Source organism: Myotis daubentonii, chromosome 13, assembly GCF_963259705.1.
Source record: "Myotis daubentonii chromosome 13, mMyoDau2.1, whole genome shotgun sequence".
Taxonomy (NCBI): domain Eukaryota; kingdom Metazoa; phylum Chordata; class Mammalia; order Chiroptera; family Vespertilionidae; genus Myotis; species Myotis daubentonii.
Window position 1 is genome coordinate 18,280,083 of NC_081852.1, and position 27,086 is coordinate 18,307,168.

The window sequence follows — 27,086 nt, forward strand, 5'->3', positions numbered from 1 at the left end:
AACCAGGCCATTTGGCTTAGACAAGAGGACTTAGAGGTTAGGGACTGGGTGGGATCACTGGCCAGAGGTGTGAAGCAGACCAGCTGTATGTATGGCAACTTTTAACAAGTGCCCAGAGGAAGACAGGCTTTGCAGCACCAGCACCTATGAGCAGGAGGTGGCAAGGGAGCCCGGTGATTTTCTTGTTTAAACCTTCCCAAATCCTGTAGGATGTCCAAGCCACAGATGAAGGCACGTTCAGCTAGTGTTCTTTTCAGCCTAGAATACAATCAGGTTTTGCTACAACCAGGTTAGGCCAGGATGGTGGGAGCACTGGAGGAGGCTAGAAGCCACAGGAGCCCACAGGTGGCAGCTTTCATAATCCTACAGGTCCTGTGGTATTCCTTGTGTTTCAGACAACTCTCAGCGCCCTGGCTATAAGTCCATCCTCTCTCCCACTCATAGGTGCACATGGGTGGATAGGTCTAACTTTCTGTACATAGACCATTGACAAACTGGTAACTCATTTGTGCCACACTTCACAACATATGCTCGCACCCCAGTCCAGAGTATTGGACCAGGTGAACAGCCTCAGCATGAGGGAGAGCCACCTGTAAGCTAAAGGGCAACAGGCCATGCAGGGGCTGCAGGTGTTGCCAGGACCCGTAACCCGGTTTCTCCCCGCCCACCCGACCACCACCAGCAGTTTGAGACTTTCCTGATCTACTTCATACCTTTTTAAAAAATCTTTATTTTTTTATTGATTGCAGAGAGGAAGGGAGAGGAACATCAATGATGAAAAAGAATCATTAATTGGCTGCCTCCTACACACCCCCCCTACTAGGGATTAAGCCTGCAACCCGGGCATATGCCCTGACCAGGAATCAAACTAACCTCCGTGGTTCATAGGTCAACGCTCAACCAGAGCCACGCTGGCCAGGCTGCTTCATATGTATGTGTCCCAAAAGCACAAGAGGTGCTTCCACAGTTCTTCCTTACGTAGCAATAGGTCCTGACTCAAATAAATTGGCTCAAATTCCAGCTTTCTGCCATTAAGTCATGTGTGTCTGATTCATGTGGGCCATTCTAGTCAGTCCCTTAGGACAAACAGTGAAACCAGAAGGAGTCTTTGTGCCCCAGCACACCTGAGGGGGGTTTAACCCTTTGAATGCCAACCAATATCCTAGGAACTATGCTAAAATTGCCAAGGCATTTTTGCTGATTTTACAGCAGTTTGGGGAAAAAATTATCAATTGCAAGTAAATGAAGATACATATTCAAAAACGTAAGGAAACCTTTACTACACTGACATATTTAGCAATATCATCATCACTAATAAAAGCAGACTTAGAACTGGACGCCATTTCGAAGCTTTGATAGTGTTCCCGGCACTTTTGGTGAAAGGAGGAGCGCAATCGCGCTCCCCGGCACTCTAGGGGTTAATTTAGGCTTCTAACTCCTCATCGCATTCTTCTTAACCAGGAAATTTTCAGCAACAATCACTTTTTGGGTAATGAGTCTCAAAGCACTCTATTTTATCTGTTCTTTATCTGTACTTCAGGTCTGTATAATGAATTTGTTGAACAAATCTCCCCTTCTCTAACTTTTATACCCATCCTTCAAACTAATCCTCCCATCAAAAAACTTCTTACGTACTTTTCCAACCAAAATTACCTATTAATTTCTATTATGCAGCACAAGTCCAGATGAAGGCCATGGGCCACATAGACCAGGGGTGGGCAAACTTTTTGACTCGAGGGCCACAATGGGTTCTTAAGCTGGACCGGAGGGCCGGAACAAAAGCATGGGTGGAGTGTTTGTGTGAACTAATATAAATTCAAAGTAAACATCATTACATAAAAGGGTACGGTCTCTTTTTTTTTAGTTTTATTCATTTCAAACCGGCCCGTGGCCGTAGTTTGCCCATGGCTGACAGAGACTGAAGATGTTGCCACTGGTCCCAAACTCAGGCCCAAGCTTTCCAGTCAGGAAAATGAGTCATGACCTCTCACTGGGCTTATATCCTCCTCTCACCATCCCTCTGGACCCAGATACTGTCTACACCTTATTTCATTTCCCTACACCTAGTCTCATCCCACCTAACTTAGGGCCTAGTTCATTATCCATAGCAATAGCTCACAGGGGTATGGTGTGTGTATAAAACTTCTAGCACTTGCCTTCATCACTTCCTCTCCAACGCCTCCTGGGGTTAACAATGATCCAATGTAATTCTGCACAAACTTACAAGCAGAAGATGTAAAAGGTATGTATCCTCTTTATTGTGATCTAAAAAGCTCAGGGAGTTACTCTAGGGACACACAGAAGTTTGTGGCACAGGTTTTGGTAAAGAGCAAAATGCTCACTGGAAAAAAATAATTATTAGCTAGATAACCAGGGAGATTTAACCCTAGCTAGCAAATTTTTAACTCTGCAAATACTTGGAGTCATTAATTACGTATAGTTATTTTATTCATAATTTGTCATATTTTCGGATACCAAAAGTTATTCTAATAGTTGAATTTAACAAGAAAAATTTAACCTCATCTTAAATCCGCTGATCCATTTCATTCAATGGCAATATTCAATGTTAAAAGGAACATAAAAACAACATGCACACAATTGTACAGTTTTCATAAAGGTCTATTTCATTATTGGTGGGTAGCGCATTTAACAGTTAAATACATTAAATAATGTATAGGTGACTGCAGGACTGCCGCATTGGTAACTAGATAACCAATTCAACTAGAAACCAGCTAACAAGTAACTGTCTACATACATATTTAAAACACAGCTCTTGTTTAGCTCATCCTGTTTTGATCACCTTCTTGGAGGGAGAAAAGCCTGCTGGTCACACTGGAAATATATTAAGGCCAAATCTTCTGATATCCATTCCCAGAGGTTGCTTTCAGCTGGATTAAGCCTCCAACTCCAGGGCAAGCCCCAGTTTGTGGCCACCAGCATTAATGCTCTTCCCATCTACCAGAGCAGACAGCGTAAGCTTCACACCTGTAAACAGAAGCAGACAACCAGGACATGCATGAAACACCTCATGAGAATCTAGTCTTCTTTACTGTGCCATAGCCTGCCTATCACTTTTCCTCAGCCTGTCAGATGACATGTTAGTGCCAGCCACCAGAGGGCACTTGTGAATACCTGAGCTAGCAGAAAGAATTATGTTGGCACCATCCCGGGGTAAGGTATCAAGTCACAGAACATAAAAATGTTAATTATAAAGTACAAAGTGCTCTAGAAGATGCAATAATGTTCAACATACTATCAGACTAAAGAAAATCATAACTGAATCCTAGAAAGGAAAAACTACAATAAACATTTTGGGAACAAGTGGGGAAATCTGAATAGACTACAGTACATATCAAATATTATTAATGTTAATCTTCTTAGCTGTGAGAATGGTACTGTAGTTTTAAAGAAAAATGTCTTACACGGGCTATACACACTAGGGCTGACGTGTCTACATATCTATAAAACACACATTTAAATAATTCATAAGGGCATGTGAAAAAAAGGATTATATATACAGACATGGAAAGAAAATAAATGTGGTGAATGTGGATACGGGAAGTGTGTGGAAAGCCCTATTTGGAGGCAGAAGCTCCTAGAGCAGTGGTTCTCAACCTTCCTACTGCCGCAACCCTTTAATACAGTTCCTCATGTTGTGGTGACCCCCAATTTCATTGTTACAAATTGAACATAATTAAAGCATAGTGATTAATCACAAAAACAATATGTAATTATATATGTGTTTTCCGATGGTCTTAGGCAACCCCTGGGAAAGGGTCGTTCGACCCCCAAAGGGGTCGCGACCCACAGGTTGAGAACCGCTGTCCTAGTGCCTTAGAACCTTACTACCCAAATGGGGGTTCAAGAACCAGGGACACTGGCATCACTTAAAAGCTTACTAGAAAAACAGAACTCCTCAGAGCTGTAAGAACAGCATTTGCATTTTAATAAGATCCCCCAGGTGATTCATGCAAACACTGAAGTTTGAGAAGTAATGCTTGAGAGAATACAGCAAGGCTCAAAATACAATGTAAAATAAATTAGATTATAGAGACCGAACAACCAAAGCAATGAGTGAACTTTGATTGAAGCAATAAAGATTACTGTAAGACATTTCAGGTACGAGTGAGGAAAATGAGTAGAGAACGGAGAATCATATGGCATCACTGCAAACGGTACGGAATGATGCGAACAGGGGGATGTTCTCTGAGGAGACATGCTGAAGCATTTAGGGAGGCGTCATGATAGCTGCAGCTTCCAAACAGCCCAGCAAAAAAAAAGAAAATACAAAACTTTGGCCAAAAGTAAACATGCGTTCATTGTACTCATTTGTCAATTTTGTGTGATTGAAAGGTTTGTAAAATAAGAAATGAAAACTAACTTTTATAACACTATCAGAAAAACCCTACTTTATCAAGAATACTTACCAGGCCGCAGAGTCTGAGTGTAGCCCACTCCAATTAAACTAGAGTTGTTGACTTTTGCCTAAAATAAAATGCAAACACTATTAAGAAAAACTTTTGAAATTAGACAAAGCCCCTACATGTTTCCCTATCAAGCAATTATAGTGTTCAGCCTTTTTACTCACATAATAAAATGTAATTAGTTATTAAGCCAAACAAAAACCAGGTAACACTTAATTCTTGTCCATTAAACTCAAAGTCAAATTGCCAACTGGACACAACACTCACCTATCTACTGGAATGTGTCTACAGATCCCAAATTGTCCATATAGCATAAGAGCCTAAGCATTCTCATAAGAATCATCCTTGTTGTCTAATCTAGCAAAAATAAACATCAAAATGCGGTAAATGGAAGTCCACTGGGCTCACCAGCTATATGACACACACAGTCTCTAAGTGTGGGATGTGAAGTTTAAATTTATAACTTTGACACGGCACTTTCAAAAGTCGTCCTAAAGAATCAAAACCATCGATGTTCAAAATCTCCAAATGCTAAGTACTTCCTCTAAGAATACGACTGACTAAATCCTTTACCTCATTCTCATTAACACTCGAGTCTTGGATTAACTAGACTGTGTGAGAAGGCATATCAATGAAGCATCATTACCAATCCAGGTCCCTGCCCACCTTGCACAATTCATTATTTTAGGATTTAGTCACAGACCTTCAAGGGCTGAAAGGAACCTTGGAGAACAAGACACAGTAAGAAGTAGCTGCATCCTCTCCCACTAATATCATTAAGCCATCTCTAGGGCCTAAGAACGCTATGGTAAAAGATAACAAACCTCTGAGTTCAAAACAGACTTAGAAATGATTTGATGTCTATACTCTTTTACAAAGTGTAACATCAAACTAGCCCAGTCCAAGCCCAGCTGGTGTGGCTGTGGTTGAATGTTGACCTATGAACCAGGCAAGTCATGGTTCAATTCCTGGTCAGGGAACAAGGGTTACAGACTTGATCCCCAGTAGGGGGCATGCAGAAGGCAGCTGATAATTATTCTCTCATCATTGCTATTTCTATCTGTCTCCCTCTCTGAAATCAATAAAATTAAACCACCCCCCCCCCCCAAAAAAAAACCACAGCCCAATCCAGAGACAGAAATGATGTAACTATACAGGCAGCTGTCACATAAACTGCACTTATATTCTGTTGACACAACAGCCAAGTTCTCATGAGCCACCAACAACCATGTGAGTTGTCTCAGAAAGAAATGGACCACCAGTGACCATCTTGTGCCCAACAAATTTAAGAGCCTCAGAAATCAGATTCAAGTTCCTACTACTTTAGAGTCAACCATGAAACTGTGATGCAGCATTAAGCAATACTTCGTGCGGGTGATGCCTGACGGGGGCAACAGCAGCACTACTTAGGTGGGAAATGGTAGATACATTTCCAAATATAATCCCCAGGAATCACTCAATGGCACACAGGTCCCCAATTCCCTTCCCATTTCAGACTATAAGAGAGCTGCATCTTTTGCTGGCATTAAATCTGCGGTGGTGCCATAGGCATATGCCTGAAGAGAGTAACAATGGAGCTAACACAGAGTAGTGTGCTGTGTGAATCCTGCTACAGTGCAGTTAGAAACATGGGGAAAATCAATGAACCACTGCCTTGCCAATGGGAAAGCATTCTGGGTCCTTCTCATTCTCTCTCATTTCAACTGTGCTAAAATAAAACAAGAATGGGGCTAAAACTTAACTGCCTAAATTATTACAACGTTGTCTTCAGAAATGAAGATTACTTTATGTAACAAATAATTCTCATGAAAGGTTTAACTTTCTTTCATTCCCAGGACATTGGGTACAGGCAGTCCCTGGCCTGTAAACAACTGATAGAGGAGCAGCTGCTGATCTGCCTGAAATTGGAGCCAGCCCCTCTACGCCCTGAGATGCTGCACTCCCTCCTACTCCAACCCACTGTGACTGAAGGAAGAAAGAGCCTAAGGACAGGATGAGGGTGGCCATCTGACCCAGGTAAACTGGGATGAGGGGGGAGTCCTCGGGATGCAGAACTTTCAGTGATAAAACTAGGACAGGCCCAGGCAAAGCAGAATGACCTAGCTGGTCACCCTAGACAGGAAGGAAATCAAGACATGCAGTCCTATCCTGGCTCTACTCCTCCCTTCCATTGCTTCTTAGTACGGGTTTAAGTCCTTTCTCCAAGTTTTGGTTTCTTCGACTACAAAATGGCATATATACTACTGAACACTGAGATCAAATCTGAAGATATTTTGCAAAGAATAAAAAGATAAAGTCAGAGTGTCAATTGACGTATATACTCCCCAAAAGGAATGAGAACTACCCAGGACCCAAAACACTGGCTTCCCTGGGCTTAGACAGCCTTGGGGCTCAGGGTTACTAGTTACATGATTTTGAGGATTACTGTGGCCTAGATTATCAAATTTCTAACAGTCTCCATAAAAAAGCAGTATTCAAAGTCCTCAGCCCAATCTGTGTGTAAACTGGGGATACTGTGAACCACAGTTCACATTCTCAACATAATTCAATAGACCCAAAGGTTAATTTCCATAATCAAAAAACCCATTATGTTCTAAGCCCATACTAGTACTTACAGAAATGGAAGCAGTGGGATCCAACTGATATTTAGCTGCAATACCAAAGCGAGTGCAGTTGGTACCTGAAGTCCACGCAAGGTTTACTGAAGTGTCAAGATCTTCACATACTTTCTGATAAATTGAGCCTCCAAATTCTGTCCCATCATTGCTATAAGATATTTTAAATTAATAAATCTAGAACAGACAATGTAATGTCTAAGACACTAGGTTGATATTGTAGTAGCATTACATTTAAATAAAAGCCATTGCTCACATGGGTCTCTAGTGTTCCACTGAAAATTTTCCTTTTAAAAGGTCTTTTCCCAACCTATGTCCAAAAACAAGGATTGGTCAAATAAATCCAGTGGAATTACCAATCATGTTGTAGAATACATAATGCTATAGGGAAATGATCAAAATATATTTAGTATTAAGAAGAAAAAGGGTTATAAAACAGCCTTTTCAGTATGTATTTTATGTATACACATACTGGTATAAAAAGGTAAAACATTAACAATTAACAAAGATTACATACCTACATGATAGGATTATGGGAAACTTTGGTTTTCTTCTTTGTATTATTACTTACCAATGCATTATTTTGTCATAAGAGAGAAAATTATATTTCAGTCCTTCTGACATATACATCTAATGTGGGTTAGGTAAAAACACCATACATTTCAGATAATCCTATCAAATCAGCACCTCACACATCATGGACAAATAAACCAAATAAATGCACTAGTAGAATCTGGCAATGTCTTAGCCTCTTCTAACATTTTTAACTATTCACTTTTGATGGGCACCCTAGAAATGCCCAAGGATGATCTCTTTATATGCTAAAAGAAATCCTTTAGGTTTGACTTAGGTTAAGAAGAAATGACAGAAGACATCAATGTCATCCTGAGATCTTACATCAGAAAATCCCACAAAGAAATACTCACACATTAGTGTGTAGCTGGAAGTCCCCAGTCCTGTAGCCCACTGCAAAGTTGTTCCGTGTCAGCTTTGATTTGGCACTGTCAAAGGTCATCTGGTACCCAGCAAGCCAGCCCTCGTAACCAAAGACAGCTGAGCCATGGATTGCAGGTCCAGCAAAATCAAAGTCAACATCACATCCAAGGTTTATACATTCCCTCTTGTAAGAAGACTTGATTTTACCACTTTTCTTTCTGGAAAAAGAACAAACGGACTTAAAACGGATGCCAGCGGGAAAGATTTACATAACTCTTGCATAGAGTGGTTAAGACAGACTAGGTAAACTGCAGTATAACTGGAATAAAAAAAAGTACCAGGATAGTCATATAAGAGGCAAAATATGTGTGTGTGTGTTGTCTTGAAGGGTGTTTGCTGGTTTCTGTCATGAAAGTTGCATTTAATACCAGTCTCTGCAGATGACACCCATCAGGATCTCCAATACTTAAACTGATATCATTAGAACTGGTTCAGAAGAATGATGCAGAAAGGATATTCAAGTAGAATCTGCCAAGCGTTTGTGATTATTTCTGGTATTACATTTTTCACCGTTGGTGAGCTGATGGCCACTTTATGAAAGATGTCAGGAGTCAGGAAATCACCACCACCCAACTAGAATTATCAGGGTTTCATTAGCAAGGATCAAATCGATGCCTTAGTAATGGGAAACCAACAGACACCACCTTAGTATGATCTTCTATTAAAACTGGACATCTAGCCCCACTATTGTGGCTCAGTGGTTGAGCATCAACCTATGAACCTGGAGATCACGGTTCAATTCCTAGTCAGGGCACATGCCTAGTTGCGGACTCCATCCCCAGTAAGGGGGAGGGGAAGGGTGTGCAGGAGGCAGCCAATCAATGATTCTCTCTCATCATTGATATTTCTCTCACGCTCTCCCTTCCTCTCTGAAATAAATAAAAACACAAGAAAAACAAACAAAAAAACAGGACATCTTTGGGCCTTTTTAAAGTCTCTTGAGCGTTTTTTAATAAAAACAAATTCTGCCTTTAAAAAATAATAAAATAAAAATTAAAAAAATATATAGCTCACGAATTAAAAGACAAAGGCAAACATGGGATAACTAGACTGCCACCACCAAAGGAAGGCTACTTTGCATAACTGACAATCCATCACAAACGTATATTTGAAACACATTAATTACCCAAGTTACTACCACAATGAAAACAGGCAGACAGTTGAAGGCAAGCCAGTGATGGCAACCATAGTGTTCATGCTCCAAAGGCAGAAACAGAAATTTGCCACAAGGGGTCTGGGTAAGCTATCAAACAGTAAATATGCATCGTTCCTAAATATACAGAAGAGGAATGCTTTTGAATTTAAAGCAGATAAAATGTCCATGCTTACCCTGTGTTTGGTGAAAAGGTGGTATCAAATGTCAGTTTCAAACCTTGACAAATCTATTTTGAAAGAAAAAGAATGTTTGCAGCTTTATTTCCTTTTTTAAATACAAAAATAAAATAATTAATATTAAGACACATTTTCAAAATGTTACCTGGTCTTCAATTGCGATTTCTGTTCCCAGAGTGTTATCAGTGTTCCATTTCTCTGTGAAAGTCAGACCATACTCACACCATTTGTATTTGGTCTCCAAGGTCCCAGTAACTTTACCAGTGTCTGTATTAGATGAACCAGATGTTGAGAATTCCTATTAAGACAATAAATAACTTCATGAACTTCCTCATACGCATTTAAGAATCCACTCACTACCTTACATACATACACACACACACACACACAGACCACTGAAACACTTACTAGCTTCACTAATCCTTTTTTTCTAGCTTGCCAAATATTCCTACCTTCTACTATTCAGTATACACAAGAGTGAAAAATTAGCCTGTAAATGAATAACTGCTACCTTACTTACAGCTGACATTTCCAACCAATGATAAGTTAACCTGTATCTAATTCTCAAATGAACAAACTGTACACCTTTCAAGGAAACTTCTAAGGTGTTTTAATTTGGGATTAAAAAATCAGTGCGGGAGGAATGTGGGGGAAGAGAGAGAATGTTTTGGCACTATATCCAATATATCTGATATTGAATAAAAAACTAAATAAGCCACTACGGTTATCACAGATCCCATCATTACAATAAAAATTTGTAACAACAGACATTGCATTTATTACAAATTGTTTCCTGGAAGTCCTTTAAAGGAAAGTATCCCACTGTAGGAATTCACACACTGAACAAATGATTTTTTTCTAAATTCTTAGTAATCCCAATATTTTGTTTCTGTGAGATAAAAAGGATCTTCACCAGGTTTCATGCCTTTCCAACCATCTTTCACATTCTCATTAAAAAGGGAGCCCTTGCCAGTTTAGTTCAGTGGATAGAGCATCAGCATATGGACTGAAAGGTCCCAGAGGTTCGATTCCATGTACCTCAGATGCAGACTCAATCCCCAGCCCTGCTCGGGCTCGTGTGGGAGTCAACCAGTTGATATGTCTCACATTGATGTTTCTTTCTGTCTCTCCCCCTCCTTTCCACTCTCTCTAAGTCAATAGAAAGCCTTAGCTGGTTTGGCTCAGTGAAAGAGCTGATAGAGTGTCAGCCTGCAGCATAAAGGGTCCTGGGTTTGATTCCGGTCAAGGGTACATGCCTGGATTGTAGGCTCGATCCCCAGTATGGGGCATGCAAGAGGCAGCCAATCAATGATTCTCTGTCATTATTGATGTTTCCATCTCTCTCCCTCTACCTTCCTCTCTGAAATCAGTAAAAAACAAAACAAACAAACAAAAACAAAAAAAACCCAAAGTCGATGAAAAGCCCTAGCCGGTTTGGCTCAGTGTATAAATCATCAGCTTGTGGACCGATGGGTCCTGGGTTCGACTCCGGCCAAAAGCATGTACTTTGGTCACAGGCTCCTCCCCGGCCCAGGCCCTGGTCCTGGTCCTGGTCAGGGCGCGTGCAGGAGGCAACCAATCGATGTGTTTCTCTCACAATGATATTTCTCTGTCTTTCCCTCTCTCTTCCACTCTCTAAAAATCATAGAAAATATCTTCAGGTGAGGATTAACAAAAAAAAAAGGGGGGGGGGGAGCAGGGGAAAGGATTTATAGATTTGCTCTACAACTGGTTTATATCATGCATAATATAAACTCTATTATGAACAATAGATATCAGCAGAAGAAATCTAATACAGGAATCAAGTTGAAGTACATTATATAATCTTATGTTTATAGCAAATATAAATAAGGTGCAAATCCCTAACTGCACACCAACTAAAAAGGAAGGCATAATATGGAGGAGGGTTTATCTGAGATTTTAAATCTGCCACTGATAACCCAGAAATCTAGTAATGTTTCAGAGCTCAGTGTGTAGGCAGGCAATTGAAATCTTCCAAGATAAAATATTTTAAAAAGCCCTCTGAGGATACTGACTCACAATTTTTCTGATAATAATGGCTTTGGCCACTGGAAAGCCACTTCTAAAAAAGACAGCTCATCTGAACTAAGAAGAGAAGTTCAACCTGAAATTGTGATACCTGCAGAGGAAACATAAAAAAACTGTGCAGTGGGAGAAACATTTGCCTAAATTGCTCTGCAGTAAAATAGACTCAAAAGCCTTAGGTCTTGTACACAATCTCCTGAAATTAAATGTCTTCATAAACAGGAATTTCAAGTCAAAGCTTGGTACTCAATGTCCATGCTAAAAAAACACTGGTAAGTTAGGAAAGAACACTGGCTGCAAAATTAGGAGGCCCAGCATGCATTTGTTGCTCACTAAATGAAACACTGAGGAAGACATTTAACTTTTCTGGGACTCAGCTTCCTCAGTCCTATCTAAAGAGCTAATATGCTAATTAGACCAAACAGCTAGACGACCTTCCTGATGACGAAGCCCGAAGGGCCAAGCCCCTTGCACGAATTTCGTGCATTGGCCAATAGTTACAATATAATCCTCTGGAGGATTAAACTGAACTGACACTGTGAAAACTTTGCATTTTCACATGCTCTACACAAAAGGAAAGCATTATTCAAACTATATGGAGCAAGTTCTTGTAGCAGGTACCTGAAATGGGGAATGTGTATGAGTAGCTATTTTTACTCCTGAGTGACAATGATTAATGATTCTTGAGGCCCCACCCACTACCATCCATCAATCCATAGATTAAGAGCTCAAGACACAAAACCAAGAGCACACTGTGGAACCAAAACTGGGCCAGATGTGACACCACTGGTGAGCTTAGACCCTTCACTTCATCACCAGATAGTTAGGCTTCTACGTTCTGGGGTGGCCTGGACATTTCTGCAGTTCAGGTGAGAAAACAGAACCAGCCATTAATGGGACTTGTTTGGAGCCAAGTACAGAGTACAAGATCAGTACCATACTTGTTGAATTACATACAGTAAATGGAAACAGAAACATACTATAGTATACTGTATATAATCCAGCTCCATTATATTCATGATCTTAAACCTAATTTCATAAAACTTTCCTTAACCCTGTCCACAGTAAGCCCTTCCTTTCCAACAAAGAGTTTTATATATCAAACAATCTAGTACTAGATATACTTCTCTAATTGTTCCCCAATTTAAAGTTTATTGTTTCTTTAAAAAGCAAATAGGCTTTTAAACACAAAGACTGTCTTTACTTTTTTTTTTTTGAGGAGGCCTTTTGTGTTTCAACAAATACGCAGCAAGTGTTTATAAGAGGTTAAGAGTGGAAAAACAAGAAAATAAACCCTAAGTCATTGCTCTGAAACAGGTTATCTTAAACAAATAAGTCACTGAACCACACTGAATACTCAGGCTTCTTTTCAAACCAAAGAAACCAATTGACAGACATGACAAATATAAAACTCCAGAAACTCAAGTCTAGGCATTAAGAAACTATAACACAGTTAATTTCAAAACCAGCTACATGAACTAAGATAATTAATACGTACACCAAGAATTCATCAAAATGACCAATAATTTCAATATGCACACTATACCCCATCCCCTAAACAATCTCAAAACAAATTTTAGAGGGAGAAAAAAAAATTACACAAAATTTTACCTTTCTCCCTTTGAGGGAATTTGTTAGGCAGAATCAAGACATTAAGTACCAAAATATTAGCCTCTTTAAAAATATTCAAACCAAGCCTGGCCAGTGTGGTTCAGTGGGTGAACATCAAGGTCACTGTTAAATTCCCGGTCAGGGTACATGCCTGGGTTGTGGGCTGGATCTCCAGGTAGGGGGTGTGCAGGAGGCAGCCGATCAATGATTCTCTCTCATCACTGATGTTTCTATCTCTAACTCTCCCTTCCTCTCTGAAATCAATAAAAATATGTATTTTTTTAAAATATTCAAATCAAGATTCTCTGAATTCATAAAATACATGTGAAAATATCCCCAAAGGAGAGAATTAGTACACTCAATTTAAGTCACTGAATACACTTTTATGCCCAGAATTCTTAATGCTTTTAATAGGTATTGAAAGAAAGGGTTATGAAAATGCTTAACAGGTTCCCGGTCTTCAAGCTTGTAATCTTACTGCATAGAGTCCCACATGGCCAGTGTCAGTATTTACTGAGTTCCTTGTGCATACAAAGTAGTATCGCAAAAGACCACATGAAAAAAGGCCAAAGCCAAAATAAATCCCTTTAAATACAATTAACTTCTGCCTTTCCTTTATAATAAAATGGGTAGACATTTTTGTTTTGAATATATTATGGATACAAAATTATATAAATGCTCATCAGAACTTAGATTTGGATATCTAACACTCACCACGCCACTGCATGACTTTGTTTTCACGTCCAGTTTCACCAACCCAAAACCTTAAAGTGGAGAGCAAATTATAACAATAGTTGACTATACATTAAAAAAGGAATCAAGAATTCACATATTGGGAGGGATAAAAATATACGTTGAAACACAACACTTCAGGAAAAATTTTAAATTATTCTATGTAAACTGACATGTAAAGAACGGAACATCTCTGCATCTTTGCCTAGTGTTTGGTGTATTATCTGGCACACACACACAAAAAGTTTTCAAACCATTTTAAAACCTAAAATGAGAATTAATTCAAATCTCAGAATAGCCAATAGTTTATTACAATAAACATTTAGAACTTTTATGGCAAAGGGGCTATCTCCCCCCTTGGGATTAATAATCCAAATAACTGGGGGGATAATCTAAAGTAGAAAGGGGGGGAGGAGGGTTGTGGACCCAACTCTTCAAGAGAAAAAAAAAAACAAAAAAACACAACACAAATTCACTTAACAAATTCCCTTGAAAAAGTCCAAAACAGTAATATATAATAACAAGAATAATTCTAGTCAACCAAGGTTTAAACTACATCTGAAAGAAATGAAAACACAGCTGTTTTTTTCTTAAAGGAAAAATCCTTGAACTACAGTTTAAGAATATTGGTGGAAATTGGGGTGGAGGGGGATGTGGACTGTTACAGAACTATTTTAACAGAAATTTTATCTAAAATGTATCCAAAGAATAATTAATGCAGCAAGATATTTACAATTTGTAGAAATTAATAATTTCACGAAGCAATCCAAACACACATTTTCACCTCCAATTAAAAAACAATTTTAAGTTCTTACCAAATCCTTTGTTGAAAATATCTCTGGCAGCTTTCCCAAGGTCAACATATGATGGAGGAATACACATTGCTGGTGGAAGAAAACATTAGTGTTAATGTTTCTGTTCTCCACTTCTGCCCAAGAACTAGCTTATGACCCACTGCTATTTTAAATTCAAACAGTCCAATAAAAAAATACGGAAAATACATTGAAGCAGTCTAATTTGTTTATGTGGGGTATTTTCTGAGTTAGACCAACAGCTTTATTCAAACATTAAAACAAAGACAAAATAAATTAAGTAGATAAATATAAAAAGAGGACAGTGAAGTCTCCCTACTCCCGCGATCCTAGCGGCGGTTTGACACCACCAGAAGTTACAATAAACTACCCTCTAGCTCTAATAAAGAGGAATCTCCAACAAAAGCTTATTTCTAAAATGGATAACCACAGTAAGTGACTATACAAATTGGGAAATTCCTTCCGAAAGAAACACAGACTTTCTATTCCTAAATTTGCAGTGCCTACAGCCTCCCCTCCTAGGACAGGACCAGTACAATCAAACACATATACATATACGTCGATCCTTACAGATGTATCTGCTAAAACTCACTGCAATGGGCTCATTTATTTAACCAAACGAGACAGAGTGAAAACCTAAGACAAGGTCCTCCCCTCCACGTGTCCCTCAGTATCCTGGCCGAGATCAACACATTCTGGAGTGGGAAGAGGAAGGTGCATTATACTTTGGGAATTTAAAAACTTAACTTAGAAATAATACAGCCGTCTATGTTCCAGTCAAAACTGTCTACACTAAGTATTAAGTGGCATTTTAAACACATTCATGTGATACTCCTCGGCCAACGCCACGCGATTTAAGGGCAGGCAACGGGAGCGAACACCAGCTCATTCATTCTGCAAGGGGCGCCCACGCCCTTAGGAGCACGTGTGATGACCTTGCGCTCTCGCAGGGAGTTACTACTTCCTCTAGAAAAGTGACTGATCCGGTCCCCCCAAAACCCGAACCCCACAATAACTTTTTGCCTTGGAGTTCGTCTAAGGCACACCCCAAAACTGCAGGTGAATGCAGCCACACACCGGCTCCCCCGGCCTAGTCCCTTTATCCGAAGCCCAGCAGCCCTGCCCCTCCTCCGCGGAGCCGGGGGTCTGGGCCCGTGGAGTGGCTACCGCAAAGGGCGAGTTCCCAAGGCCCCGGGGAAACGGGGAGCGGGGGGACGGAGGAGTTGCGGTTATCTGGCCCGCAGGCTTCGGCTCCCAGAACCCACCGCCCCAGCCCGCTCTACGTACGCCGCGCGCAGCTCTGTCCGTAGGTCGCCATGGCGAGGCCGCGGGAAGAGGTGGTCTGCGGAAGGACAAGAAGTGCAGTCAGCGGGAGTAACAAGGGGGCGGAGGGGCCAGAGGGGCTCAGACCGAGAGGGGCCGCGGGGCCGCGCGGCCATCTTAGGGAGCCGGGCCGACCCCCGCCCCGCTCGGGCCTCCCGTTTGGGCGCCGAGGCCCCCGGTCGGAGTGAGGCGGGCGCCGCGGTACCTAGTGATCTCCTGGGGGGGCCGTCTCGCCGCTCCGCTCGCAGCTGAGGCCGCTTGGCTCGCTCGGCGTCGGGCTGCGGCTGCCGCGGTGGAGGGCGAAGTGAAGGAGACACCGTTCCGCCCGCCGCAACCCAGTCCTCCCCCTCCAGGCCCCCGCCGCCAGCCCCGGGCTGTCTGCCGCGCCTGTCCCCACGGCGCCGCCCGCCGCCCGCTCCAACCTGCTCCGCAACGGCCACGGGCACCAACGGCACCCCCGCCCCCTGGGTGGGCCGCCTCGATCCGTCGGCGGGGGCCGGAAAGGCAGACGCCGCGGGCCCTCCGGTCAGGCAGCTGCGCGGGCAGCCCCCGACGCGAGGGGGCGGGGAACGGCGGGTGTAACGCGGCGGGCGCCGCGCGGGGGGGGAGGGGCGAAGGCCCCGCGCGCGCTCGTCACGGGGGCGGGGCGCCTGGCGCGTGTGCGCGCGGGAACGACTGGGCGCGGCTGCACACCCTGCGGGTCACGTACGCTCCCCAGCTCCCTTTCCGGGCGGTGGCTCCCAAACCCTGCAGCCCGCCCCCGGGTAGGGCGTCAGCCGGGGGTCAATGAGCTTGGTCCCCATGGCCCTGAGGCAAGCGAGGGCGACGTGCGCTTCTGAAACAGCCTCTCTGTGCAGACCACGGGAGAAGCGAGTGGGCGCCGGGACGTCGTCCCAGCCCCTGGCGCCCGCCATCCCTTCCTCCGCCTCCCCAGGCGCTGCAATTGCCGGCGCCCGGCCGGACTCCGCGGGAGAGGCTCTCCGGGGCTGCCCCTCCCTGAACAAACTGGGGCGCGTCTCGGGGTGCCCCGCCCCCTTTTCTGGCTCCCGCCGCGGGGCTCCTCTTCTGCCGCCGCCTCTCCGTCTAGCGAGGGGACTGCTCTGCGCGCGGACGAGGCGGAGCGGTCTTGGGGAGCCACGCCGGCTGCAGAACGGATCCCGCGGCCCGGGCCGGGGAAGGCTGCCTCCGCCGCGCGGTGTGCGGAGGAGGGCGGGGCCGGGGGACCGGAACCACCGAGCCTTCCAAGGGGAGAGAAGTGGGGTCCGCGAGGCTCCAGAGTCCACCTCCAATCCCGGCAGTTCATCCTCTCCGGGCCCCAGTTTTCTCGTCTACACCATGACAACTTCACAGGAGATGAAGTGGTTTTCATTTTATTTACTGTTGACAGTGTTACAGATGCCTCCCATTTCCCCTCCTTGCCCCGAGGTGCAGTGGTTTCTAATAGCCATTCAGCCGGGGCCCAGGAAAGATCCCCCATTTCCTCCTCCATTTCCTCCGCCTGAAAGCCACCGCTGCTCATGCCGCCGGGGTTCCGCCATCCAAACCGTGGCAGCGGCCAGGGCGGGTTCCCGCCCTCGCGAGCCCGCCCGCCATCCGGCCTGTCAGGGTAGGGATTACCCAGGTAGAGGGTCAGAGTGCAGGCACCGGGAGCCCTAATTCTGGTTCAGGCTCCGACAGGTGGGTCTGAATCAGCCTGGCCGGTGTTGGATGCTACGGTGAGGCCAACAGCAGAGATGAGCCTCCCATCGAACCGCAGCATCAGCACCACCTCCGCCCCCACCACCTGCAGGAGGACTCGCACTGCGAACTCAGGTGCCCCCTTATCCGCGGCTTCGCTCTCTGGGTTCAGTTACCTGTGGTCCAGCGCGGTCCGAAAATACTAAATGGAAAGTCCCAGGAATAAACGTGTTTTAAACTGTGTGCTGTTCTAAGTGCGATGATGAAATCGGGCTCCTTTCTCGCTCACCCCCACCCTGGGTGTGCATCCTCTATTCCTGCCTGGTCATGCTTAGTTTCTTGGTTACCAGATAGACTGCCAGGGCGGAGCAGTGCTGGCATTCAAGTCGCCCTTATTCTACTTAATAATGACCCCAAAGCACTACAGGAGTGGTGCTGGCAACTCGGTTATGCCGAAGAGAAGCTGTAAAATGGGCGTCTGTGTGGGATAAAAAGTCTGTGGGGCCCAGCGCTTCCTGTGGCTCCAGGCATCCACCGGGGGCCTTGGAACGTATCCCCTGTGGGTACGGGGTGTGGAGGAAAAAGGGGTTCTCTGGGAAGTGACCTCGCAGGGTGATCTGATCATAAATTCCCGAGGAAACGGTTTATCTTTGCCTCGGCAAGCCTTGTCCATTGTTCTCACACATCTAGGTTACCACACCTGTGCAATGTCCGAAGCAATAATCCTCAAGAGAAGTAACCGCCTTCAAGAGATGAACTCGCCCGTAACCCAATCCCCGCCTTACTTCCTCCCACCTTCATGTCATCTTTCTTAAATTCTATCCTTGAGTGTCGCCCTGCAGACTGAAGGGTCCCAGGTTCCATTCCAGTCAAGGACACATGCCTGGATTGTGGGCCCGACCCCCAGTAGGGGGCGTGCAGGAGGCAGCCAAGCAATCATTCTCTCCCATTATTGATGTTTCTGTCTCCCTTCCATCTCTGAAATCAATAAAAATATATATTAAAAAATTTATTAAATTCTCCTTAACTTCAAATACCTAAAAGAGACTGCAAAACTGTTATTCTCCAGAGCATTTGAGGTCTTGCTTCCTAGTCATTGTCATCAGTTTTTGCTCAAATAAATTCATAAAAATTCACTACAGGTTTGGAAGTTCTTAGTCAACAGGCGGGACTACTGTATCTGTAGCATTTTTTATATGTATATTTTTTATTCATTTCAGAGAGGAAGGGAGAGAAAGAGATAGAAACATCAGCAATGAGAGGGAATCATTCATTGATCTGCTGCCTCCTGTACAGATCGAGCCTGTAAACTGGGCATGTGCCCTGACCAGGAATCGAACCATGACCTCCTGGTTCATAGGTTGACGCTCAACCAGAGCCATGCCGGCTATCTGTAGCATTTTTAAACCCCAGAGAAGTTCACTTTGCCACAGAACACTGATCTGAGGCTTCACCCTCCACAAACCCAAGGAATGTACATAATTACATAATTCCTAATAACCAGGAAAAGAATCATGGCAATTTATTTCAAAGTTGGAATATATATGTGTGCATATATATATAATATCGCCAAAGCCCTTAGACCAATGCAGCATTATCTGCATCACCCACAGGGGAAGCCAAGTCCATTCAGATTCAGTTCCTGCTCTCAAGGCACTTACACTCAACTGTGTGGTGTCAAGAACTTGGAAGGGCCTAAGATTTTACGCTGCTTGCAAGCTAGCAAGGAAGCCTGCCGTGGTTTCACAGGCTCATAGATTTTATGGCAGAAGATATGAGACTGGAAGGTCAGAGACAAAGGACTGTATTACTAGTGGCACCAGTGACTGTATTACTAGCAGAGAGCATAAGCTTCATGTTCAAAGCAGCTCCCCTTGTCCTCTGTGTCCCAGAAGGGGGATGCAGGCCAGCCTGTGACTCAGAGGGAGACAGCCGTATACTTGTCAGGAAATAAAATCTGCCCTTTGCCCCAGAGGAGACACTGCCCCTAGCTCCTAAGACAGTTTGAGATCAAAACTGACAAGACCTGCAGAAACACCATGGAGAATTGTCCACCAGCAAAGGATGGGGAATTCATGAGTTGCCAGTACAACGCTAAATGTAGGCACGATCAGAATGAGGAGACACTTGCACTACTGTTTGAAAGAAGGACTTGCCAAAACGAAAAAGGCAACAGGTCCAGGATGGAAAGCCAACATCCTAGAAAAAGGCACATGCAGAGCTTGAAGTGGCAAGAATCATTTGGAAACCACGAGTGACTAAGATGGAAAAACCTATAGAAAAAGTTGAGAGATTAGTCTAAAGATGTTGACTGGAGTCAGATCCTGAAGGTCCTGAAAATAGCAAGTGAGGGGGAGTCTGGGATGGCTGGGAGCAACATTTTCTCTTTTGTTTTTTGTTGGCTTATTTGGTTTTCTTTCTTTTTTTGTTTTTTGTTTTTGTTTTTGTTTTTTTTAGCAACATTTTTAACTTGAGCTACTGGGAGGACAAAGGTTCCACTCACTGTGGGAAGGGCCACCAGAAGAGGAACAGGTGTGGGGTCAAGAGGATGATTCCATTTCAGGTAAGTATGAGGAGCCAGGACCAAATCTAAATGGAGTTGTCCAATAGGCAGTTATAACACCTAAGAGAAAGGTCTGGGTGGGAGACACTGGCATAGAAATTTTAGTTTTAATTATGACGAATGGGTCTGATTGACGTCGATGGAGATGGGGTAGGAAAACGAGTAGAAGCCTTAGGAGCATTGGTGTTTTAGGGGCAAGCAGCAGAGGAGCTAAGGAAGAAAACTGACAGACGGGCCCCAGGCTGAAAGAAAGCTCAGGAGGAAGTACTTTCCTGGAAGCCAAAGGGGCAGCGCAGGGGGTGGAGGAGGGTGTCAACAGCGTCACATCCTGAGGAGCGGTCAAGTGAGGTCATGACAGCGTATTAGTCACTGTTAGTTAATAGCTTAAAACAACAAATATTTTATTATCTGAAAGTTTCTGTGGGTCCAAAAATTAGGGTGTGGCTTAGCTGGGTACTCTGGCCCAGGGCCTCCCACGAGGCTGCAGTCAAGATGTTGGCCGAGGTTGTAGTCTTCTGGAGGGTCAGTCACCTGTGCTGAAGGGTCCACATCCAAGGTGGCTCCCCGACATGGCTCCTGGCAAGGAGCTGCAGTTCCTCACCACGTGGCTCTCCCCAGAGGGCTGCTGGAGGGTCCTCAGGACATGGCAGCTGGCTTCTCCCAGACCAGGTGACCCAGAGGGAGACTGAAGCCATAATGTCTCCTATGTTCCAGCCTCAGAAAGCATTTCTGCCTCATTCCACAGGTAAGAAGTGAGTTACTAAAGCCAGCCCGCATTCGAGAGGAGAGGAATTAGGCTCTGCCTTTTGAAAGGAGTGTCAAAGAATTTGTGGATGTATTTTAAATCACCACAGTCGGTGCTCTCTAGTCACATTATTTACATTTCTCCCAAAATACACTAACTCTCTCCCAAAACCTCCAGCCTTTATAGCATCAGCAAGAGGCTTCTCAGGTGTAGTTCCTTTAAAAAAAAATTGATCTCAGAGAGGAAGGGAGAGGGAGAGAGAGAGAGAAACATCAATGAGGAGAGAGAATCACCAATTGGCTGCCTCCTGCACAACATATATATAAAAGCCCAAGTGACCATGTGACCAGTAGCTATGATGCGTACTGACCACCAGGGTGCAGACGCTCAATGCACAGACATGGAACATGGAACAGACTGATGAATCTCAGAGGGAAGGGGAGAGGGGGGAGGATGGGAAGAAATTAACCAAAGATCTTATATGCATACTAGAGGCCTGGTGCACGGATTCATGCTCCTGTGGGGTCCCTCAGCCTGGCCTGCGGCGATCAGGTTGAAACCAGCTCTCTGACATCCCCCAAGGGGTCCCGGATTGTGAGAGGGCACAGGCCAGGCCAAGGGACCCCACCGGTGCATGAATGCATGCACTGGGCCTCTAGTATAAATATATATATTTAAGAACTGCTTCAAAAGGGGAGACAGATCTTCTACATCCAGATATGGAGAGGTGGGCATGGGCCTTGGAGTGTAGGTTCCCTTGGCCCTGCAGACTCCTCACCCTGTAGGAATAGGCAAAGTCTGAGAAGAGTTAAAGTGGGGCCCTCTAATTCTCTTGCCCAGGTCTAAGGGCAATACTGGATCTAGGGCCTGGGAATCTTCATGCAAATGAAACAAACATTCAGATGGGATGAGAGCGAGGGGACTGTAAGCCATGGTTATGGTTAGAATGTGCTGGGATGTAAGATTTAGCAGTGGAGCATTCTGGGTGGTGAGTGACCATGGAAGGGTGGAGGCGAAGTGAGGTTCACTGGAATTGAAATGCTCAAGGACGACAGGTGAGGCTAGGCTATTGCAGCAGCCTCCTGCACGTACATTGGTGGGATAGGCCCTGGTTGTTTCCAGGGATACTGCAGTCACTAAGATAACAGGTAGACAGGAAAACTGTGAGTCAGGTGCCAAAGTCCCCAGGGAACAGGAGTGACCAGGAAGCTAGTCATAAAGGAGGACAACAAGGACTGGGGAACCTTTTTCCTGCCAAGGGCCATTTGGATATTTATAACCTCATTCTGGAGCCACACAAAATAATCAACTTAAAAATTAGCCTGCTTTATGGGGTCAAACATTTAACGAATTCACCCCTAGTGCCTGGGCAGGCCCAGACCAAATGATTTTATGGGCTTTATACAGCCCGTGGGCCAGATACTCCCCACCCCTGAAGCAGAGGATGGGAGAACGGATGGCATGAACCTCAGAGGAAGTGACTTTATAGGAGCGTGGAGGAGTGAAAGCAGCCACCCTTCCCATTCCCAGGTCCAGCCTTGGTGTTGGGGAGGCCGTGGAGAATGACCAGTCTTCCCTGGGATCCCATATCCACAGGGGGAGGTAGTTGTTGGGAAGGTGAGGAGAGTGGAAGAGCATTCAGTGGTGAAACGTGGGGTAGTTTGTTTACAATACAATGAGGTTCTAGAGGCACCGTAGGACGGGGTGGCAGGAAGGGCGGCAGGAGGACAACCCAGGGAGAAGGAAGCACAGACTGCATTGGGGTGAAAGCTAAGAAGAGCACAGATGAATTCAGGGACTTAAACTGTATTTGGGGGAGTTAGGACTCCTGGCTGGGGGGTGGGAGGCATCCAAGGATTAACTGGATTCAAAAATCAAGCCAGTACCAGTGAAAAATCCCTCAAATTATGCATAAAGGACAATGCGCCTGGCTGTGCGCGTGCAACTTTGAGCTGTCGTTCTTCGGAACAGGAAGCATGAAAACCACGGCTCTAGACTGTCAAACCCCAGCGGTGACCAGGGAAAAGGAGGAGCATTTAAAGCTCTCCAGATCACATGCAGGGTGGACTCCGTTCTGATTTAGTATTTAATACAGGGTGTCCCCAAAAATGTATAAACACTTATTAATTCCAATGGGTTAAATCTGAAAAGGAAGAAACACCAATGGAGCTGTCAGCTGCTAAAGCATGTATGCATTTTGGGGGACACCCTGTATGTGATGATTAAAGCCTATAGTGGAGTTAGACTTTAACAGGACACAAATGAAGTGCAAGCGCCATGCAGTTCCTTTCAATTGATAATCCAGTGGAGTGATTCTGGGCTGATGCAGATTCTGAGATAAAGCTATTTATCGTCTAGTCACCTGTAACAACACTGGTGAAACGTGGCTTTGTTCCTTGAAGAAGCTCACACCTCCCTCTATGGGAAAGCTTAGCCCAAAGTGATGAGGAAAATGCAGAGAAGCTCCTGCTCAGGAAACTTCAGTGGCTCCCATTTGCTCACAGGACAAGGTCCCTGATAAAAGGAAGATGGCCCATGACCCTCCGCTGCCTGCCATCTCAGCCATGCTTCCCTCTTGCCACCTGTGCTAAGTCGACTCACAGACTAGTCCCAACCCCCAGGCAGTTGGTGTCCCTGCCTCTGCCTGTGCCGCTCCTCCCACCTAGAATGCCACCCACCCCATCGCTTTGAGCTAAGTCCTCTGAATCCTTTTAAATCCCATCTGAAATGTACTCCCACCACAGTTTGTTCTGACTCACCAGCTGCACAGTCATTCTACTGCCTCTGAACTTCTATGGCATTTGTTACTTTATGGGGTTTATTTCCTATTTTCCCAATGTTTTCTTACAACAATTTTCAAATATACAGAAAAGTTGAAAGACTTGTGTAATGAACACTCATATATCTACTAAGTAGATTCAATAATTACCATTTTTCTATATTTGCTTTATCCCATATTTATCTATGTATCCATTCATCAATCCATCTTACTTTTTTGATGCATTTCAAAGCTAGTCACAGATATCAGTACACTTCACCCCTAAATACTTCAGCATGGCTATCATTAACTAAAGCTCAATATTTATGTTTTTTAAAGTAAAATTTACATACATGTCATGTTTTTGTTTCTTAATGATTTGAGAGAGGTAGAGAGAACGAGAAACATATGTTTTTTTAAAAAAGCCTTCTACCTTCTCTATCAAACTTTCTTTTTTTTTAAAGATTTTTTTTTATTGATTTTGAGGGAGAGAGAGAGAGAGAAAGGAAGAGGGAGAAACACCCACATGAACACAAAACACTGCATGCTCCCCACCGGGAATCCAGCCTGAAACCCAGGCTTGTGCCCTGACGGGGCATTGAACTGGCAACCTGCCCAACCCACTGAGCTACACCATCCAGGGCTCAAATTCTTAATTGTGAGAACCATTTCTACCCCCACCCCCCTCCCCACACAGTATCTAACAATGATGCCACTGGTGATGACAAACACAATACAAATAATCTTGGCTCACACACACCAGGCACTGCTCTAAACGCTTCATCTGCTTTATTTAATCCTTATAACAATCCTATGAAACAGTTACTATAAAGATACCTGTTATACCTGTTGGATAAGAAATTCGAGCCTACGAAGATTAGGTGACTGGCCCGGGATGCACAGCTAGTTCTTTAAGTGGCGGAGAAAACATGGAAACCCAGCTTTGTCTGAGTCTAGGGCACAAGCTCTTCCCCACCATTCACATTGCCTCCCCATTGAGCCTTGAGGGTGACTAATCATATTTATGGACCATTCACAGAGTCTCCTGCTTTGAACCATTCTTGTCATGGCCCATTAGCAGAGAACTTCAGAACTTTTCCCCGTGAGCTTGTGGTGAGGGCATGAGCCTCCACAATGCAGGTAAATGAGGGGAGGGAAGCTGGCTTCTCCAGACTCGTCACCAGGTCACAGCTGAGAATGTCTCATGACGCACATCCCAGGGCTGCCTGCGTCTGCTGTGCGGCTGCCCTGTCTCTGGGCCGGTGTGGGAGTCGGTGGAAGGAGGGAGCGGGAGAGTTCTGAGGCCTGGGAAGTCACAAGGGCAGCTTGGCCGGCAGCCACCTGGACACTCAGTACAGAGGGAAGCTGATGAGGAAGCCAGAGGGACAACAGGCCATTGTTTCTGGCTGTAGGAGGTGGTCAGTTTGATACGGGGTGACCTATCATCGCTCCCAGAAACTGAAATTCTCCTGGACCTTAGTTGGAAGTCAAGCAGTTGGTTTTCAAATGATTCATATGCAATATCTGGAGCTTGGGGCAATCCGAGGGCTGGTTATGGCTGCAAGTAATTAGTGATTAACTTTGAGGGGCACGCTCTTGCTCCAATCTCCACGACGCATCACTGCCAGAGAGCACAACGCTGAGTGCATGGCTCCCCTCTTCAGAACCCTCCATAAAGCAACCCATGCACCAGGTTAAATACCGGTTAAAGCCCCCACAGTAGGGCCTAAACCCAATGTTCTAAGCACAGAGTTTTACTGAATACTGATTGCATAGGGCCGTGGTTGGCAAACTCCGGCTCACGAGCCACATGCGGCTCTTTGGCCCCTTGAGTGTGGCTCTTCCTAAGCCTTAGGAGGACCCTAATTAAGTGAATAACAATGTACCTACCTATATAGTTTAAGTTTAAAAAATTTGGCTCTCAAAAGAAATTTCAGTCGTCGTACTGTTGATATTTGGCTCTGTTGACTAATGAGTTTGCCGACCACTGGGCCATAGGGCATTAGTAGAATTCACATGTATAGAAGGAGCTCTATAATCAAATAGGTCCGGGAACTGTTGGGTTAAACCAAGGCTAACCCGTTTCTTTAAGGGGAACTTCTCAGAGCTTTGAATTATTGTCCAGGGATAATCTCTGAGAGGAGAATGCAATATGCTCCAATTTTTTCAAGATGGATCTCGAGACAAGTGCTCCATAGAAAGTGTGCTAGCCCAAATGTCATTCTCAATATGGCCACCCTGAAATTTAATCCGTTCTTCTAAGCCTATTATGGCAGCCAGGAAAATGCAATGTTCACACCCGCTGCTGTGAGGAGCACACCACACCCACCACTCCGGCTGTGTCCCTGGACCCAGGAAAGCCACACAGGCTGCTCCCAGTGGATGCTGAGCATGGCGGGGGTCCTCCTGCAGGCCCATCCCTGCAAAACACAGGACTCCTTCAACAGGTGACCTTGGCTTCCGCCTGGCCGACACTTTCTTACAACTGCATCTCACCTGAGACTCCTTGTACCAATCTTGCCTCCTTCCTGTATCAAAATCTGAAGCTTCTCCTGCCTTTTCTCCTTTGCCCACCACAGGCATATCCTCAATCATCTCTTGCACATTTAATTCCATCTTATCTGCCACTGCTCAGAGGACGTAAACCAGTGCACCTATCTCAGATGTGTTTCCAAAGCCTTTCTCGATCCAGCGCCTCTAGGAACTTCACGTCACTTCGATGGCGTCTGACTTTTTGTCTGCACTGGGAAGCCTTCTGGAACTGTAGGGAGGCTCATGGATTCTGGAAGAATCCCAAGGCTTGAAGCCCAGCTCTGTCATAGCTGTATAACCCTAAGGAGGTTTCTCAACAAGCTATAAAATGGGGGATGATGCCACCATCTTGAAGGCTTGTAAGAATGAAATGAAATTTTACATGTAGAGCACAGAGCATGTAATAGGTGCTCAATAAACATAATGACTATGAACATTTATAGTCATTTGTATTTTTCTACTCCCCTCCCCCCATCACATTATACACTCTTGAGGGTGGACAGTGTAATGGCCATTTGCAGAAGGAAAGGGGCATCTCAGAGAAGAGGGGCAGAAGAGCCAATCAGGAGAGCCAGCCAGTGGTACAGGCAATGTAAGTATTTAAAATACATATGTATAAAACAGAAAATGTTTATAAAATGTTATATATATGTGTGTATATATCTATATATATACATATACATATACAGTACTTAAATATATGAAAGAACCATGATTTCAAAAATAACTGCCTAGAGGAGGGCCAGGAATCCCAAAGGTGCCTCTGGCCCTTTGCAGAGGTGGCACTAGTGCCCTGTCAAAACAACTTGGAAGAGCTATTTTCATAGTTAAAACCTAGCCAGGGGTGGGAAACTTTTTGACTCGAGGGCCACAATGGGTTCTTAAACTGGACCGGAGGGCCGGAACAAAAGCATGGACGG

General features: G+C 44.5%; 1 protein-coding gene and 1 long non-coding RNA gene across 2 annotated transcripts; one reads left to right on the forward strand and one right to left on the reverse strand.

Annotated features, from left to right (window-relative positions):
• The first annotated feature begins 259 nt into the window (after window positions 1-259).
• On the forward strand, window positions 260-3,534 carry LOC132214800 (uncharacterized). The gene is made up of 2 exons (XR_009448353.1): window positions 260-1,714; window positions 1,925-3,534. It is a non-coding gene; the product is annotated as an uncharacterized LOC132214800 (long non-coding RNA).
• VDAC2 (voltage dependent anion channel 2) lies at window positions 2,431-16,447 on the reverse strand. The gene is given in 11 exon segments (XM_059662288.1): window positions 2,431-2,919; window positions 2,921-2,985; window positions 4,428-4,485; window positions 7,040-7,190; window positions 7,966-8,193; window positions 9,365-9,417; window positions 9,513-9,665; window positions 13,739-13,788; window positions 14,572-14,640; window positions 15,856-15,910; window positions 16,314-16,447. Coding segments are annotated over 10 exon segments (981 nt in total). The 5' UTR covers window positions 15,887-15,910; window positions 16,314-16,447; the 3' UTR covers window positions 2,431-2,796.
• Window positions 16,448-27,086: the final 10,639 nt, after the last annotated feature.